Here is a 19,545-nt window from a genome sequence, read left to right as displayed (position 1 = left end):
TAAAGGAATGCCACACGATATTTAAATGTACTGGTCCCTTGATAAAAACGGCCAACGTGCTCCCGTCGACTCCAGATTTTTTTATCTATAATAGGGCCGTGCTCTGTGAAACAGGGGTTTAATGCATTTGCGTAAAGTGTTGCAGATTATCATGTGCAGTCCGGATAGACTACTCAGGGACGACACTTCCCGCCTTAACTTAGTTTTGCTAATAGAAGACTTTCTTGAAATGAATAATATAAAAGGCGTAAAGTGTTGTCCCTGATTAGTCTGTGCGGACTATGTTTATCTACATCACCACAATTGTGTATGTGGGTACGAAAATTGTTGGTAGTAAAAAAATGGGTACGAAAATTTTGGGTACAGAAATTATGTCAAAAAAAATTGGGTACGAAAAAAGATTTGGTCACGAAAAAAAATTTGGGTAGGAAAAAAATTGGGTAAGAAAAAAAAATTGGTACGAGCAAAAATGTGGGTACGAAAAAAAATGGGTACGAAAAATGTAGGGTACGAAAAAAATGGGGGGACGGGGAAGTAGTACCCGTGGGGAACTTGATCCATTCAGCGAAACTGGGAGGCGGGTTACATTCTCGATCAAATATAACAAGAAATATCTTTAAAAAGATATTCGAAGTGTATTTTCTGTACCACTTATCTTAAAAAAACGTTCTGTTACAGTAAAACGTTTGTGGGTTATAACATTACGTTTCAGCATATAAATTCAAAACTTGACATGCTCTTTAATTACACCATGCTCCTTAAATTCACATGTATATCATACCAAACTTTATATTTCGTTGTTTCCTTTCCTAAGTTAATGATGCTATGTGTACGGACGTGATTTCACATGCCCATGTTCTCTTTTGATTATTGTTTTTTTTCTCTAATTCAATAAGCTTAGGCATGTTGGTTCGTTAAGTACGGCAATAATTTCATGATGATTCCCGAAAGTAGGTATGAGCACATAGTCGTAAGAGCACTTGAATATGTGAGTTCGCCCATGAACACATGGTAAGGTTAACTAAATCTCCGCGATATGACCTAATATGTGTTTAAAACAGCAAACAATGTCCAACAAACGAATACATTATCAAACATAGCATGTGCACTGATGTGGCTCTGTAATTTCTGTTTGAAAAGATTATTAAATATGCAAAATGAGAAAGCACGCATAAGAGCGAGTTTCACATATGTCGTATGGCTATTATGCTGTTTATATACCATAGTCGGTACAACGTTTACAAATGGCAGGTTCGAAATAATTCGTTTTCTTTACACTCATGATCGCGTTGAAAGTTAATTATACACCTTTTAATTCGCAATTTATTACCTGAATCACGACAAATGTCAAATACAATACAGAAAATGCATAGTTGTTTCATTGATCTATAAACATATAATGGATTGAATATAACTGATTTAGAATTAACGTTTTTTAAACTATTATTAAATCTTTTTTCCCAGAATATGCTGTCCTATTTATAGCTGAGCTTCCTATACCTTTATCAATGATAATCAGCGAGGTATGCCGAATAGAAAAATCGAGCTATCTCAATCGGACTGGCTCGGTCTTTTACGTAGGTCGCCATTGTGAAGAATTTTTTTATGGTATGATAACTTAGATGAGCTGCTTCGCAGCATCGTCAACAAAAGTGAAAAAGAGTATAACACGGCGAAAAATAACTGTCTCGGCATAGTCGCCGTCATCTTGATTATCACGTGATTATACCCTCTGATAAATGGTTACAAATGTGTATTGACTACATACTGCTCCGAGTATAAACGGACAACTTACATCCCAGTGATGCCCGATGGGTTATTGTCGGCTCGGGTACTACTTAAATGTACCCCGGTTACTCTTAAGTATACTTAAATGTACCCCGGGTACGTTAAATATACTTACACGTACCCGGCCATTTTAGACTGTACACGAGTTTTATTTCTGCCCAAAATCCGATGTCTTAAAACGCGCTACGGAATACGAAACTAAATTCTCTTTGAACAAAACCTGCCTCAATATGCTGTTAGAGTACGGGTTTCGATATTTAGCCCATTTTTCAGAATATTTACATAAATATAAACATAATTGCTTTGAAAATATTACCCGACAACGATCAATTTAGTGATAGAATTACCGGTTTCAATATATTTTTCGTACACGGGGTACATTTGCGTATACTTAAGAGTATCCGGGGTAAATTTAAGTAAATTGCAGTCGTGAACATATTAGACAATAACATCGAAATCATTAGCAATAACATCAAGGATGACCTACTGTCACCGGCTGAAGAAGTGCTGAGGAGAGAGAGAAGAAAGAACAAGCAATGGGTGACGCCGAACTCGTGGACCTTTGTGACAAAAGAAGAGAGCTTATGCATGATAAGTACACCAGCCTGGACTATATGACAAAATACCAGAAAGCGAACAGAGAGGTAAGGATGAAATTGAAAGAGGCCAGGGAGGAATGGATTAAGGAACAATGTATCATCATCGATAAAGAAATTACCACAGACAGAAGTAAGAAGGCCTACAGTACCCTCAAGACCCTCACGAAGCCCAGTCACCCCAAGACCAGTGTTATATCAAACGCTGACGGGAATATCCTTATAGTGGCACAGTCATGAACAGATGGGGTGAATACTGCAGTGACCTCTACAAATATCCGCTCCAACCGGACTCCAGTCTCCTTCAGAACGATCCCACACCAGGCGCGGACGACGAAAGTCCGATCAACTTAAGGCAGAGGTGGAGGAGGCAGTGCGTTGTCTTGAAGCAGAAAAACCTCCGGGAGTGCGGAAGTGGATACCGTCCTTTCCGAGCTGATAAAGCACGGAGGAGAGGCATCGAGCTAGGCGGAGCACAGTGGAACAGATCTTCAACTGCAGAATCATCATTGAAAAACATCAACGTGACCTCTCCCACAACTTTTCTGACTTTTAAAAAGCTTTCGACCGCGTGTGCCAGAATAGCCTATGGCATGCTGTGAGATGATTTAACATTGACGAAGGGCTGTTGCAAGTCATTCAAGAACTCTACGGAAACGCCACAATTGCAGTACTTCTCAACGAACGGCAGTGGAGACTTTCTTAGGACATCATTGGGCGTCCGTCCTGTTCAACATTTTCCTTGAGCAGATAATGTAGGAAACTCTCCATGACCACCACACCTCTATTTTCATCGGTGGAAAACCCATCTCCAACTTGGGAGTCGCTGATGACAGTGACATCACCATTAGTGAACTTACAGATCTCACTTACAGACTCTATGGAAGAGCAAGAGCATACTGGATGGAGGTCAGCACGGAGATTTCGTAGAGGTGAAAGCACGATCAATACCAGCACAGACATCACTATGAACGGCAAGAAGCTAGAAGAAGTGACCAGCTCCAAGTGCTTGGACGCAACCCTGTCCAAGGATGGTACCAGAACCGCTGAGGTCTGAATAAGAATTGTCATGGAAACGGCAGCGATGTTCAGACTGAGCAGGTTTTGGACAAGCAATTCTATCAGCATCCCCACCAAGTACATGCTCTACAAGTCCCTCATAGTCTCCATCCTACTCTACGGCTACGATAGCTGGACCCTTCACGCGGACACAGAACGCAGGATACAGGCATTTGAACATAAATGTCTGGATGTTGTCTATCAAAAAATTACATCACATTTACCTCATTTCGACAAAGATCTACTGATAATTCAGAAGGTATAAATTCTAGGTTGAGTTAAACAATCGTGATCCATCAGCTATCTCTGGACTCCTCCGCAAGATTTATGGAATAAATCGTCTGCTGATCCAGAGTGTGAGTTAAAAAGACGCGTTATGTAATATTAAAATGCATACCGATTTGGTGGGCGAGAGACCAAGCGGTTTTGAAAAACTTATAATGCAAGCAGTTTTGGTGGTGAAGAGTCCAAGCTTTTTTTTTTAGCTCACCTGGGCACAACCTGCTCATTGTGAGCTTTTGTGATCGCCTTTTGTCCGTCGTCAACATTTGCCTTGTTAAAGGCCACATTTATTGTCCAATCTTCATGACATTTGGTCAGAAGATTAGTCTGAATGATATCTGGGATGAGTTCGAAAATGGTTACGTTTGCTTGAAAAACATGGCTGCCAAGGGGAGGGGCATTTTTCCATATATGGCTATGGTAAAGTCTTGTTAACACTCTAGAGACCACATTTATCGTCGGATCTATATGAAACTTGGTCAGAAGATTAATCCCAATAATATTTTGGCCGAATTCTAAAATAATGCCTGGTTGGTTGAAAAACATGGCCACATTTATTTTCCGATCTTCATGAAACTTGCTCAGATATTGGTCCCAATAATATCTTGGATGAGTTCAAAAATTGTAACTTTTGCTTGAAAAACATGGCTGCCAAGGGGCGGGGCACTTTTCCTTACATGGCTACAGTAAAATCTTGTGAACAATCTAGAGGCCACATTTATTTTCCAATCTTCATGAAACTTGGTTACAAGATTCATCCCAATAATATCTTGGAGGAGTTCGAAAATGATGCCGGTTGGTTGAAAAACATGGCCGCCAGGGGGGCGGGGCATTTTTCCTTATGTGACTTTAGTAAAACCTAGTTAACACTCTAGAGGAAACATTTATTTTCCGATCTTCATGAAACTTGGTCAGAAGATTTGTCCCAATGAAATCTTGGATGAGTTTGAAAATGATAACCTTTGCTTGAAAAACATGGCTGCCAAGGGGCGGGGCATTTTTCCTTATATGGCTATATTTGGCTATGGTAAAATCTTGTTAACACTCTAGAGGCCACATTTATTGTCCAATCTTCACGAAACTTGGTCAGAAGATTCATCCCAATAATATCTTGGACGATTCAAATATGAAGCCCTTTGGTTGAAAACATGGCCACCCGGGGGCGAGGCATTTTTCCTTATATGGCTATAGTAAAACCTTGTTAACACTCTAGATGCCACATTCATTTTCCGATCTTCATGAAACTTGGTCAGATTTGTCCGAATGATATCTTGGATGAATTCGAAAATGGTTTTGGTTTCTTTAAAAACATGGCCACCAGGGGGCGGGGCATTTTTTGTTATAATGCTATATATGGCTTTTGTAAAACCTTGTTAACACTGTAGAGGCCACTTTTATTTCCAATCTTCATGAAATATGGTCAGAAGATTTGTTTTATTGATATCTTGGATGAGTTCGAAAATGGTTACGCTTGCTTGAAAAACATGGCTGCCAAGGGGCGGGGCATTTTTCCTTATATGGCTATATATGGCTATAGTAAAAACTTGTTAACACTTTAGAGGTCACATTTGTTCTCCGATCAACATAAAACTTGGTCAGAAGATTCATCTCAATAATATCTTGGACGAGCTAAAAAATGATGCCGGTTGGTTGAAAAACATTTTTGCTAATATGGCTATAGTAAAACCTCGTTAGCACTTTAGAGGTCACATTTGTTCTCCGATCAACATGAAACTTGGTCAGAAGATTTGTCCCAATGATATCTTGGATGAGTTAGAAAATGTTTTGGTTGCTTTAAAAACATGGCCACCAGGGGCAGGGCATTTTTCCTTATATGGCTATAGTAAAACATTGTTAACACTCTAGATGCCACATTTATTGTCAAATCTTCATGAAATTTGGTCAGAAGATTGGTGTCAATGATATCTTAAATTAGTTCGATATTAATTATGTTTGCTTGAAAAAAATGGCTTCCAAGGGGCGGGGCATTGTTCCTTATATGGCTATATTAAAACCTTGTTAACTAACACTCTAGAGGCCACATTTACTGTCCGATCTTCATGAGACTTGGTCAGAAGATTTGTCCCAATAATATCTTGCTATCTCAGGTGAGCGACTTTGAGCCTTTCAGGCCCTCTTGTTTAGATACGATATAATGCATGCTGATTTGGTGGTCAGCAGTCCGAGTTGTTTTCGAAAAGTTAACATGCAACCTGTTCTGGTGGTTGAGAGTCCAAACTGTTTTAGAATATTTAAAAAATGCATGTCGTGTTGATGGTAAAGAGTCCAATCAGTTTTTGGAATACTTAAAATGCAAGCTGTTTTTGGTGGCGAGTGGTCCAAGCTGGTTTAGAAAAGTAACAAATCAAGCTGCTTTTGATGTCAACAGTCCGAGCTTATGTGTACAAGTTAAAATGCAAGCTGTTTTGGTAGTTAAGTTCACAATTTTGTGGAATATTTAAATTGCATACCGTTTTGTTTATAAAGATCCAAAGCTGATTTGGATTTGTAAAAAATACATGATATTAACTTGGCAAAATTGCAAGCGGTTTTTAGGAAAAAATACTATGCAAGCCGTTTTGCTGTTCTGAATCCATGCTGTTTCACAAGTCTGTAATTGGGGATAAAAGCGTATAAATTTTTGTTTATTATCAATTGTCTCTTTTTCTGGTCACAGTCAAAATTTATGAAGGAAGATTTTAAAATTTCTGCTCAGTAATGTTGGATCCAGTAAACCTATGTACCTTTTGCATAAATATGTATTAAACGTTTGAAAACAAAACAAAACAAGGGCTGTTTGTAAAACATGCATGCCCCCTATATGGGCTGTCAGTTGTAGTGGCAGCCATTGTGTGAATACGTTTTTGTCACTGTGACCTTGATCTTTGACCTAGTGACCTGAAAATCAATAGGGGTCATCTGCCAGTCATGCTCAATGTTCCTATGAAGTTTCATGATCCTAGGCCTAATTATTCTTGAGATATCATCCAGAAACCATTTTACTATTTCGAGTCACTGTGACCTTGACCTTTGACCTAGTGACCTGAAAATCAATAGGGGTCATCTGCCAGTCATGATCAATGTTCCTATGAGGTTTCATGATCCTAGGCGTAAGCATTCTTGAGTTATCAACCGGAAACCATTTTACTGTTTCGAGTCACTGTGACCTTGACCTTTGACCTAGTGACCTGAAAATCAATAGGGGTCATCTGCCAGTCACGATAAATGTACCTATGAAGTTTCATGATCCTAGGAGTAAGCATTCTTCAGTTATCATCCCGAAACCATTTTACTGTTTCGAGTCACTGCGACCTTGACCTTTGACCTAGTGACCTGAAAATCAATAGGGGTCATTTGCCAGTCATGATCAATGTACCTATGAAGTTTCATGATCCAAGGCGTAAGCATTCTTGAGTTATCATCCGGAAACCATTTTACTATTTCAAGTCACTGTGACCTTGACCTTTGACCTAGTGACCTGAAAATCAATAGGGGTCATCTGTCAGTCATGATCAATGTACCTATGAAGTTTCATGATCCTAGGCCTAAGCGTTCTTGAGTTATCATCCGGAAACCATCTGGTGGACGGACTGACCGACCTACCGATGGACAGACATGTGCAAAACAATATACCCCCTCTTCTTCGAAGGGGGGCATAATAATAAATGAATTACAGCCCTTAGTCAAAGGGAACCCTTTTGATCAACGTTCAAAATTGAATATTGGCGTGTCTGTTGTTTTTTTGCTATGTTTAAAAGTTACCTGATCGACATTTTAAATGTTGGCAAACCAAGATGCAAATTGTGCATACATGCCATACGTCCCGATCTCGGCGGGACAGTCCCGCTTTTGGACCCTTTGTCCCGCCGTCCCGCCGTGAGACGATTTGTCCCGACATTCGTAAAAAACGATGTAAGGTCTATAGGTTCCCAATAAAATTCGCTATTCAAGCTCTGTTTCGCTAACACTTACCACCGCTAATCCCTTTATTGCCCCCAATTAACAATCCGATTCTACTTATCGTGTGTACCAGTGTTGTTTATGACACCTTATCAGCGATTTATCGGCTAATTATTGATTTCATCAGGCATTCACACCATGGTGGTCTTTAAAATAGTGGTCGCTAATTGCTATCGATTAAAATGAAATAAATGTTGAAAATGTGTTTATTTTTGTATTTGTTTGAAACGGTTTACAAAACAATTGTTTCGTAAAATTAACTCTACGTCATTAATGAGTCTTTTACATTCAATGTTTAGTTCCAATATAGCGGGATAATCCGAATGTGCAATATACCAAAATCGCAACAAACAGTCCAATAAGTGATACCCATCCTGTCTAGTGTAATTGGGTGTAATTGTAATAAAAACAACGAGGTGCTATGCATGACAGTTTGACCCTACTTCAATTAAGCTAAAATCAACGAGGTGCTATGCATGACAGTTTGACCCTACTCCAATTAAGCCGCGACAATTGACAAGTAACAAACTGCGCATGGATACATGCTTAAAAAAACATCGCAACAAACAGTAAAAGTGGTTCGGTAGATAGTGTACTGTAACCCGTACTTTCAGTCAACTGGATAACCTCCCCTGCGTTAATGTTTGCCATTGAAATTAATATAATGAGTATTGTTGTAATGTTCTAGATTTTATACTCTTAAAAAGATGAATATTATTTCGTTGTTTGCTATTGTCTTATTTAATAAAACTGTTATTGTTATGTTTTAGATTTCATGCTTCATATCAGATGTTTTATGTCTTGAATAAAAGTATCAAGAGTTTTTGTTAGTACTATTTACTGACAATAGTAAAGGTGGAATGATAGATCGTTTTAGGTGTCCTGCTTTTTGGTCAAATGTCCCGACAATTTTTTATGGAATGTCCCGCTTTGGACCTCAAAAATTATGGCATGTATGAAATTGTGTGCAAAGGTCAAGTTCACATTTAGAGATCAAATGTTACTAGCAATTTGCTGCTAGTTGTAACAATAACTTGAAAAATTCTTGAAGGAGTGTATAACTCAAACATTTGTCTTAATATAATATCACACACATAAACCTGATGTTTAGGCGATGGTCAAACACTCCATTTGCAAAACATGCACAGTTTCAATTTTATAAGACATTTAATGCATACAAAAGTTAATATCTTATAAAACAAAATAACAACTTTAGCAAATGCAAATGAGTTGAAAATAGCAAAGTCAAGTAATAACAAAATAAGAAGTATGTTTGACATACCAACATTTCTGTTGTAAAGATACTTTCTTTAAAACATAATCATAACAGAGATATATAGGTTAATAAAAGCCTGGTTAATTAATTACCCTTAAACCCTGATCCCTTAAAAATATACATCTATTTTTAAATTGTTACAACTGTTGTGAAACTTTGCAAAGTATTATTGGTTTTACCTTATCTGTCAAAGAACTTTGTATTTTCTGGTTTAAAAAGAACAGAAATGCTTATCAGTGGAATACATGAGTTATTTAACAACTTTTTTAACATTACTGCATGAAAAGCTTTGGTCTTACAGAGACATACAGAAATCTATGCTTGAATTAAGAGCACATAAATAGCTCTAACTAGTATCTTTGTTCTTGAAAAATAAGTTGCTTATCCATAATTTGATTGTAACATGACACATCTTGCAATCTGCCTTTTGCTTTCTGTCATAGAATATACAGGCTATTAAAGATAAAGAGCTCATAAACATGTATATGTTGAAATATACACTACTTTGCAGAAATCGTTTATATTTCTTTTTAAAGGTCATTCTACCATTCACAATATAAAAACGCATCAACAGCAATAAAATAATGTATAATTTTAATAATAGAGTTCCTGTGTAATATCTATTGAAAATAAGCTTGTATAGAAATGTATTTTTTGTTTGTACCAATTAGCATTTTGTTACAAACAATATAAAAATGCATTTCTTAAAAATGTTCATATCTGTAAATGATTAAAATAATTTGAATAACATACTTTTGATAAGTCCTTTTATAAGAATAAAAGCAACTGTTATAAGGTAAATAAATTATACAAAAATATATATTATAGATTGTTTATTTACATTTTTATGACGAATGATGAGTTTAAAATTATGAAATTGTAAAAATAAAAATATGAAGTATATAATTTTAATAAGTATTTTATGTTCACAACTAAAACGTCAACATCTACAATCAGGCCTGTGATGTTTGGTACTTAAAAAGAGTTGAGTGTAACCTGTTGTTCCCTGTTGTACATTTCCATACATGACAATTTTTTTTAATTTGTAATTTTACCAAACTGTGAACAAGTCCCTTTAAATGCAATTGGTTGCTCAATAGTAGTCAGAATTTTTCATGATATCTCAATAATAAAATTAAATGTGACAAAAACACAGCAATGTATGTTTGAGCAATATAAAAAGTATTGTATATCTTCCAAATAGTGCATCAATAAACTTACAGGATTGGTCATAATATGAAGGCTCATGGACCAGTCTGTTTTTTGATGGACAATGTATGATCATATACTTATTATGTTGTATTTCTTGACATTTTCATACAGATCAATGATAAGCAACCGTCGTTTGTCAGATCTGGAAAAATAATAACCCTTTGGTTTGAACAGGTAACAGCAATAATTAATGGTTGGTGTAATAGTTTACAAGTAACAACACCGATTAATGGTTGGTTTTATAGTAAACATGTAACAACAACATGCAATTAATTATTGGTGTAATAGTTGGCAAGTAACAGCAATAAGTAAAGGTCGCTGTAATAGAAAACAAGTAACAGTTGAAAGTTATACCATGTACATACTATAGTAGTATGGTGTTATAGTAAGCAATGAACAGCAACAATTAATATTTTCTAATTTGGTGTAATAGTAAACAATTAACAGCAATAATTAATTCTTGGTGTAATAGTAAACAAGAAACAGCAATAATTAATTCTTGGTATAATAGTAAACAAGAAACAACAAAAAAATTATGGTTGGTGTTATAGGAAACAAGGAACAGTAACAATTAAAAGTTGATATTATAGTAAACATGTAACACTAATAATTAATGGTTGGTGTAATACAATAAAGAATTGTTGGTGTAATAGTTCAATACAAAATTACCAAATATAGTTAGTATACTGAAGTTTCTTTTTTGAGGTCAAACATGATACATTTATCTTTTGAGGTCAATAACGATATTTTTTTCTGAAAATAATTCAATATACGGGCTCTAAAAACAGTGACAACATATTTTGCCTATTCTTTTATTAAAAGTTTTAAACAATAACTAAAACATGATATTTTTTTTAATGAAAGGCTGAGATACATGTTGTATACTTTGCATATAGCAAAGTGTTTATCTCCAAGTTTTAATTTTAATAGAAGGCGCGTGTTTTACATGGTTGCGCATTTCACACAATAGTACCGTTGTTTCTATGATACCATCTCTGCACATAAAAAATATTTGCAAAAACAAAAATAATTTGCATAGTTTTTCCAAGCGTCCATGCAATGTGTTCTTGACATAATAATATTAAGATGAGAAAATGAATATATACAATAACAATTTGTTTTTAAGTTTTGGGTAGAGATTTCACTAAAGTGGTTTGTATGGTTTGGTTGAGTACAAGTCGACTTTTCTTGAAGGTGTTAACTATTTCTAGTAGAGAAGGAAATGTCTGAAAAAGAGAAACATAACATTTGTAGAAACAACAAACAACAATATTTGAAAAAGAAAAAACGGGATGTGAGTCAATAGGAAACAGATGCCTTCTTGTTCCACTTCTAAACAAGTAATTTATTGAACCATCTTCAGATATCCCTCACCCATTATTGTATGCTTTTGTCAGATTGATTTAATACAGGATGTGATAAAATGTGCTGACACATTTTTGTACAAATGTATATGATGTTGTTGTGGTCTATAGGGAGATTTCAGTGATTTACACATTATAACTGTAATTGTTTCACTGTAAAACAAAGACATTTTTGACACTATGTAAATGTTTTAAAATTCAGCATTTCCCCCAATATTTTCTCCAGTTTTACAATTGTAAAATGTAAACAAATGTTGCAAAAGTATTTAACAAAAAGAACTTTATTGGTATTGATTTTTATTCACTCAGATTATAAAAAAGTTCCTCTTATGCACTCAGATCATTCAAAAATAGTTCCTCTGATTATATCAAATCATCCACAAATTCCTCTTTTATTTAGATAATAAACATAGCTCCCCTTATTCATGCAGATCATAAAAATAGTTCTTCTTATTCACTCAGATCACAAAAATAGTTCCTCTTTTTCACTTAGATTATGAAAAATAGTTCCCCTTCACCAACCTGTGTGTTGGCTCCTACTTGATAGCCAGAGCCACTTTTTCTGATTGGAAGGTTGAAATCGTTCTTTGCAAAGTATATCTGCAGGGTAAATGGCTGAGAAGGATTCTTGGCACTTCTTCGAATAAGGTACATTCCATCCTGAAATAAAGCAAGAAAATATCTGTGTTTGTGTTGATTATAGGACATCTAAAATAGGTTCTTTGTCTTCTCAACTGGCTGGTAACAGGGCACACACAAACCCACTTACACCAAAACTCCAGCATGACCCCATATTTTTCAAAGAAACAATAAATATTGCTGAATAACAAGAAAAATGGCAACGCCATAAAACCAGGGCCCAAATGCTAAAATCTATAACAGCCACCTAAAGTATCAGTCTGTTAACTTAAGAATTCAGACATGAATAAAGTCTTTTTTTTCAGATCAGGGCTTATTTATATACATTGCAATTTTCTCACCATATTATATGAAAACAGTTTTTCTTTGGCCTCATCTCTAGACATACTGCCGTGGTACCACCTCTGCAACAGTAACTGGGCCTGAAACATATTTCAAAAGTATGTCCAATCAACCAGCTATAAAAATAAAACAATATAAACAAACTTAGCCAGTTATCAAATGTTAAGTGCCTTTTGACCCAAACTTGTAAAAATATTTATCGCCCAGTTTTTTGGGGGTTGACCACAACAAACACAACAGGTTTCTTTTCGCCTTATCATGTTTTAGAAGAACATAGTCACAAAGTCAATTGACATTTTTACTGTAAATCATTATTATTTGTAGGGCATAAATGCTTGTGGATTTTGTGATTGACTAATCCACAAATTTAACACACAAACATCGGAAAATTGACCAACAAAACTAACACTTCATTGTTTTTTAATAATAATTTTCTTACCCACTAAAGTCATTTTTTGAAAAACAACACAATTTCAGGCCGACAAATATATATAACTTTACAGAACTAACCATTCCTCAATTTTTTTTAAATTTTTTTTTTTTGCATTAGTCCTTGTTTTGATAAACTTTTGTGGGAAACGTGTATACTTCTGCAGAATACATATTTATTAATAAGATATAAATAAATTAATACATATTGCAAGTCTTGATGTGAAACATTTAAGAAATTTGAACATGTTTTCAAATATAATAAAACTTATCATTATAATGTGTGAGACATTAATTTTTGTTAATTTTGTGGATATATATATTATCTGTCAATTTGTAAAAATATAATATAACCTGCTTTAAATTTGCTTACAATTACCTACTATTAACAAGCAATATTCATTATTATTGTAAAATATATTATCTGTTAATTTTGTGGACATATATAGTATCTGTCAATTTCTGACAATTTATATGAACATATATATATTATATCGGAATTTTTTTGTTGTTGGTCAAAGTGATAAAAAAAATTGTTATTTGACAAATAGCGTTTCAGTGAATTGGCCAAGCGCCCAACACCTGTGGACTGATCCACAAATTTTACACAAACACATCAGAAATGTCTGACACAATTTAACACCTTTTTTCCTCAAATCAAAAATCCAAAATTGTATGTGTTCAAGAAAAAAAATAAAAAATTTTAATCACCAAAGTGTACGCTGACACATATCAATGTTTTACTGTATTACATATAATCTGAACGCATGTTACCTCTGTCGGTTCTTTTGATCCAATTGTCTGTGGTGCTGAAACGAAAAGAAAAGCAAAAACAGTCGGTAATCAATTGTTGTTTAGCTATTCTAAAACGTGAATAAAACGAATAAGTAAATACATGGCGGTATATGTACCCTGGTCTAACACCTGCATCAGTGCCATAATATCCATCAAATCTTATTATGTACATTACATATTGAATTGTTGATCATCAAATCATGATATGTACATTTTATATTAAATGTCAATCAAATCATGATATGTCATTTACGTATTAAATGTCAATCTGATCTTGTAATGTCCATTAGGTATTAAAATGTCAATCAAATCTTGCAATGTCCATTACATATTAAATGTCAATAAAATCTTGTAATGTCTATTACATATTTAATGTCAATCAGATCTTGTGCTGTCCATTACATATAAAAATTGTCAATAAAATCTTGTATTGTCGATCCATTACATATTAAAGGGGCCTTTTCACGCTTTGGTAAATTGACAAAATTAAAAAAAATTGTTTCAGATTCGCAAATTTTCCTTGAAGTTATGATATTTGTGACTGTGAGCAAACAGTTATACTGAACATTTACCATGCTCTAAAATATCCATTATGTGCATCTTTTGACGATTTAAAAACCTGAAAATTATAAAGCGTTGCAACGCAAAACGATTGAATAATTTGGAGAATTCTGTTGTTGTTGTTGTATTTTTTGATACTACGAGGATTGCATTTATAAAGTAAAAAATACAGCTGTGATGGTATAAGAGCGGATGGTCTAGTGGATAGAGCAGTAGACTTTTTCTCCATGGCTCCAGGGGTCAGTGGTTCAAGCCCTGTTGAGGGTTACTTTTTTTAAATTCTTTAATTGTATTCTTGTTTTTTTACAGGAGATTTTTTTACCCAATGTTATCATTTATCAATATAAAGCATTTAATGACAAACTTCAATACATGCCAAAATCTGTGAAAAGGCCCCTTTAAATGTCAATTAGATCTTGAAATGTCCATTAAATATTAAATGTCAGTCAAATCTTGTAATGGCCATAACATATTAAAATGTCATCATTACATATAAAATATCAATCATATCTTGTAATGTCCATTATATATTAAAATGTCAATACAATATTGAAGGAATGTCCATTACATACCAAATATCATTATGTCCATCAAAGCGTGAAAGTTACTTAAGAACCTTACGTTTAAATAACATATTAAATGATGCAATGTCAATTAAAAAACCCACACCTTTTAATGTCAATCCAATCGAATAATGCAATCAAATCATGCCATGTCAATCAAATCATGCCACATCAATCAAATCACATAATAATAATCCAATCATGGAATGCCAATCAAATCCTGCAATGGGAATCAAATTGTGAAAATTTGTAAATTGCAAAGCTATGATTTGTTAGACAATGCTAACAATGATATCATATGCTACTGATATCCCCATGATAGTCCTACAAGTGCTTACCTGGAGTTTCAATCTGTGTGGATGGGGGTGGGGGCAAAACTCTCTTCTGAACCGGTAATTTTGGTGCTGAAAAAAATGTTGCTGGTGTACTTTTTTTACAATTTATTCTGCTAGAAATTGAAGGCTAACATACAGTGATTTTTTTTAGACTTGTTCATCAGTAGAACCAAAATTTGTTTCTCTGCAATGATCATCATAACGGCAAATAAGAAATCATCCAATTCTGCATTGTTTACAGGGTGTTATAACAATTCTCAATTTTATTCTTTGTCTATCCAGCAATTCTAATGCTCTTGTCATTTTTCTGTACTGCCCTATCTATGTGCACTTAGTAGTACTGGTAGTCCAGCTAACCCAGGATAACTTTGAGGCGTTTAACCCTTAAAGCGCTGGAGCTGAATTTTAAAGGCCTTTGCAAACAGTTTGGATCCAGATGAGACGCCACAGAACGTGGCGTCTCATCTGGATCCAAACTGTTTGCTATTCTGATAGTATTCTTTGAAAAAAAATGAAGAAAATGCTTATTTTATAAATTCAGCAGACGACATTTTAGCAGAAGACAAATTTCCCAGCATGCAAAGGGTTAAATAAGTATCTTAGTGGCAAAGGGTTAAATACATATCTAAGTGCTGAAGGGTTAAATACATATCTAAGTGCTGAAGGGTTTAATACGTATCTTTTTGGTAAAGGGTTAACTTACAGCTGAAATATGACTTGAATACTAAGACGAAAATGGAGAAATAAACAACAAAACAAACAAGCACATTATTGTAATGGAAATAAATGGTCATTATAATGGTGGACAACGCAAAAAACAACAATTTATTTTATGCCTTCCGGTGGTTTATAGAGAAATATCAGTGAATTAAAACTGATAATTTCACTGTTACAAACAGTGAAAATTAACAGTGAAAATTATCGATAATTTTCACTGTTTACTGTGAAAAAACTTCATTTTTTTTGACAAAATGACGTCATTATCCCAGCGAAATTCTTTAGTTTAACTCTTAAACAATGAATATAAACTGTAAAAAAAAGCATGAAATAACAAGAAAATTTGTTGGATTTGGTGGAATATCGATTTTAATTCACTCGTGAAAATATTCTCTATGATAACTAGTGAATTAAAATCGATAATCCACAGAATCCAACAAATATCCTCTATGGAATTCATGTACTATACCAGCTTTAAGTTTCTCCATTTCATTTTCATAGTCTTCTCCTGCAGGGGAAGGAATCTGAAAATGGTAAAAGGGTCCAGAAAATCGAATCACATTATCCATGTGAAAGGTATTCATTTTTCAAAAGCAAAATCAACAAAAACAGCAAAAAAGTATTTCAGACATTAAGTGCAAATTCTCATTACGTTATGAAAAACACATCAAACATTATACAACACATTCATTCAAAAGCGTAGGCTGTCAATATGCCCCAACACAATTAAGCGTTCCAGTCAAACTGGGCTCAATGCATGTGTGTTAAGTGTTGTCCCAGATTAGCCTTGGCAGTTTGCAATGGCTAATAAGGGATGACACTCTCAGCCTCAATACAAATTGAAGAGACCTACTTTTAAGAAAATATGATAAAAGGGAAAAGTTTCTTCCCAGAGTAGCCTTTGCAGACTGCACAGACTAATCTGGGATGACAATTTACGTATCTGCATTAAGCCCAGTTTTCTCAGACTAGAGTGTTAACAAGGTTTTACGATAGCCATATAAGAAAAAATGCCCCGCCCCCTGGCAGCCATGTTTTTCAACCAACCGGCATCACTTTTGAACTCGTCCAAGATATTATCGGGATAAATCTTCTGACCAAGTTTCATGAAGATCGGACAGTAAATGTGGCCTCTAGAGTGTTAACAAGATTTTACAATAGCCATATAAGGAAAATTGCCCCGCCTCTTGGAAGCCATGTTATTCAAGCAAACATAATTATTTTCAAACTAATCCAAGATATCATTGAGACCAATCTTTCTAACCAAATTTCATGAAGACTGGACAATAAATGTGGCCTCTAGAGTGTTATCAAGGTTTTACTATAGCCATATATAGCCATATAAGGAAATATGCCCAGCTCTCTGCATGGTGGCCATGTTTTTAAAGCAACCAAAATCATTTTCACACTCATCATTCTTCTTACCAAGTTTGATGATGATCCGAAAATAAATGTGACCTCTAGAGTGTTAACAAGGTTTTACTATAGCCATATAAGGAAAAATGCCCCGCCCCCTGAAGGCCATGTTTTTCAACCAACCGGCATCATTTTCGAACCTCGTCCAAGATATTATTGGTATGAATCTTCTGACCATGTTTCATAAAGATTGGACAATAAATGTGGCCTCTAGAGTGTTAACAAGATTTGACTATAGCCATATAAGGAAAAATGCCCCGCCCCTTGGCAGCCATGTTTTTCAAGCAAAGGTTACCATTTTTAAACTCATCCAAGATATCAGTGGGACCAATCTTCTGAGCAAGTTTCATGAAGATCGGAAAATAAATGTGGCCTACTAGAGTGTTAACAAGGTTTTACCACAGCCATATAAGGAAAAATGCCCCGCCCCCTGGCAGCCATGTTTTTTCAACCAACCGGCACTCATTTTCGAACTCGTCCAAGATATTATTGGGATGAAATCTTCTGACCAAGTTTTATGAAGATCAAACAATAAAGTGTGGCCTCTAGAGTGTTAACAAGATTGTACTATAGCCATATATAGCCATATAAGGAAAAATGCCCCGCTCCTTGGCAGTCATGTTTTTCAAGCAAACGTAACCATTTTCAAACTTATCCAAGATATCATTGGAAACCAATGTTCTGACCAAATTTTCATGAAGATTGGACAATAAATGTGGCCCTCTAGAGAGGTAACAAGGCAAATGTTGACGCCGCACAACGCACGACGGATAAAAGCGATCACAAACGCTCACCATGAGCACGTTGTGCTCAGGTGAGCTAAAAATTCTCCGCTTCCTGGCGGCCATGCTTCTCAACCAAACCAGATCATTTTCAAACTCATCCATAATATTATGGGGATGAATCTTTTGACTAAGTTTCACGAAGATCAGACAATAAATGTGGCCTCTAGAGTGTTAACAAGATTTTACTATAGCCATATAAGGAAAAATGCCCCGCCCCTTGGCAGCCATTTTTTCAAGCAAACGCTAACATTTTTGAACTCATCCAAGATATCATTGAGACCAATCTTTGACCAAATTTCATAAAGATTGGAAATAAATGTGGCTCTAGAGAGTTACCAATACAACGGACAACAGACAACGGACGACGGACAAAAGGCGATCACAAAAGCTCACCATGAGCACGTTTGTGCTCAGCTGAGCTAAAAAAGGCTAAACAAATATTCAAAAATACATACCTGTGATTTCTTGGGTACCACAAACGGTCTCACTAATAATGGGTGTCTGGGCAGGAATAGGGGCCGGGGCCCGTGATCTCCCAGTAAGGACGCTGGGTGTGTGTTTATAAGGGATAGGGACCGGTGCCTGCAATAGTTTCATGGGACATTATACATATTTATTTATTATTTTTTTGTTTGTTTTTAAGTGGTGAAATATTTCATCCTCAGTTCATCTCTTATTAGAAATCTTGCCTATATCTCAAGATGGTGTATATTGTCCCCTACGCGACAAACTGGAGGGGACTTATGGTTTGCGCTCTGTTTGTCTGTCAGTCTGTCCGTCACACTTTTCTGGATCCTGCTAATAACTTTAAAAGTTCTTCATATTTTTTCATGAAACTAGAAACATGGACAGATGGCAATATGAAGATTATGCACGTCATTTCATTTTGTTCCAACATCAAGAATTCTGGTTGCTATGGCAACAAATATATATAAAAAATAAAACAATTACTGACAATGGTGGAGTTTCACGGTAGGGGACAATATTGCTTGGCAATCTCTTGTTTTGATTTTGTTCCGCAACCGGTAACTAGTTAAACTTAAACGTTTAGGACAATAACTAATGTCTCTTCTTCATATATTCCTACTTCCAATCAAACTGACATGATCGAAAATACTCATAAAATACTGTAAAATCATTGATATTGTCGGTATCATATTTCATGGGTTTTTTTAACAAAAAAATACTTTTTTGTGGACAAATAACTGTGCGCTAGTTTTAGGACAAAAATATCAAGGAATGTGGGTTGGTTATTTTCCCATCTGTTTGTGTTAAATTGTGGATCAGGCAACCCAGTTATGCTTTAAAAAGTAATGTCCCAAAAATAAGAACAGTTTAACATTTAATTAAAGCTCAAAAAGAAATACACAATTTTAAAACAGGGCCAGTCTTCAGAGGGGGTAATCACATTTCAGTCAAGATGGGG

At 35.1% G+C, this 19,545-nt stretch overlaps 3 protein-coding genes across 4 annotated transcripts in view; 2 read left to right on the top strand and 1 right to left on the bottom strand.

The window, feature by feature from the left end:
- Positions 1-19,545, top strand: part of LOC127857711 (carbohydrate sulfotransferase 15-like) — a 99,318-nt gene that overhangs the window by 37,135 nt on the left and 42,638 nt on the right. The gene's annotated exons all lie outside the window — the stretch shown is intronic.
- LOC127857710 (carbohydrate sulfotransferase 15-like) overlaps positions 1-19,545 on the top strand; it is an 86,958-nt gene that overhangs the window by 25,996 nt on the left and 41,417 nt on the right. The window lies entirely within an intron of this gene.
- LOC127858685 (B-cell linker protein-like) overlaps positions 8,834-19,545 on the bottom strand; it is a 27,885-nt gene continuing 17,173 nt past the window's right edge. Inside the window, exons 2-8 of the mRNA XM_052395912.1 lie at positions 18,575-18,701; positions 16,388-16,442; positions 15,205-15,270; positions 13,722-13,756; positions 12,518-12,598; positions 12,060-12,197; positions 8,834-11,399 (exon numbers count right to left, since the gene is read on the bottom strand). Of these exons, the coding sequence (XP_052251872.1) occupies positions 11,295-11,399; positions 12,060-12,197; positions 12,518-12,598; positions 13,722-13,756; positions 15,205-15,270; positions 16,388-16,442; positions 18,575-18,701 (607 nt within the window). The 3' untranslated portion in view covers positions 8,834-11,294. The remainder of the gene's footprint in view (positions 11,400-12,059; positions 12,198-12,517; positions 12,599-13,721; positions 13,757-15,204; positions 15,271-16,387; positions 16,443-18,574; positions 18,702-19,545) is intronic.

This window comes from Dreissena polymorpha, chromosome 14, assembly GCF_020536995.1.
Source record: "Dreissena polymorpha isolate Duluth1 chromosome 14, UMN_Dpol_1.0, whole genome shotgun sequence".
Lineage (NCBI taxonomy): Eukaryota > Metazoa > Mollusca > Bivalvia > Myida > Dreissenidae > Dreissena > Dreissena polymorpha.
Note: the sequence above shows the minus strand (reverse complement) of the source record. Positions and strands in the feature narration are given on the sequence as shown.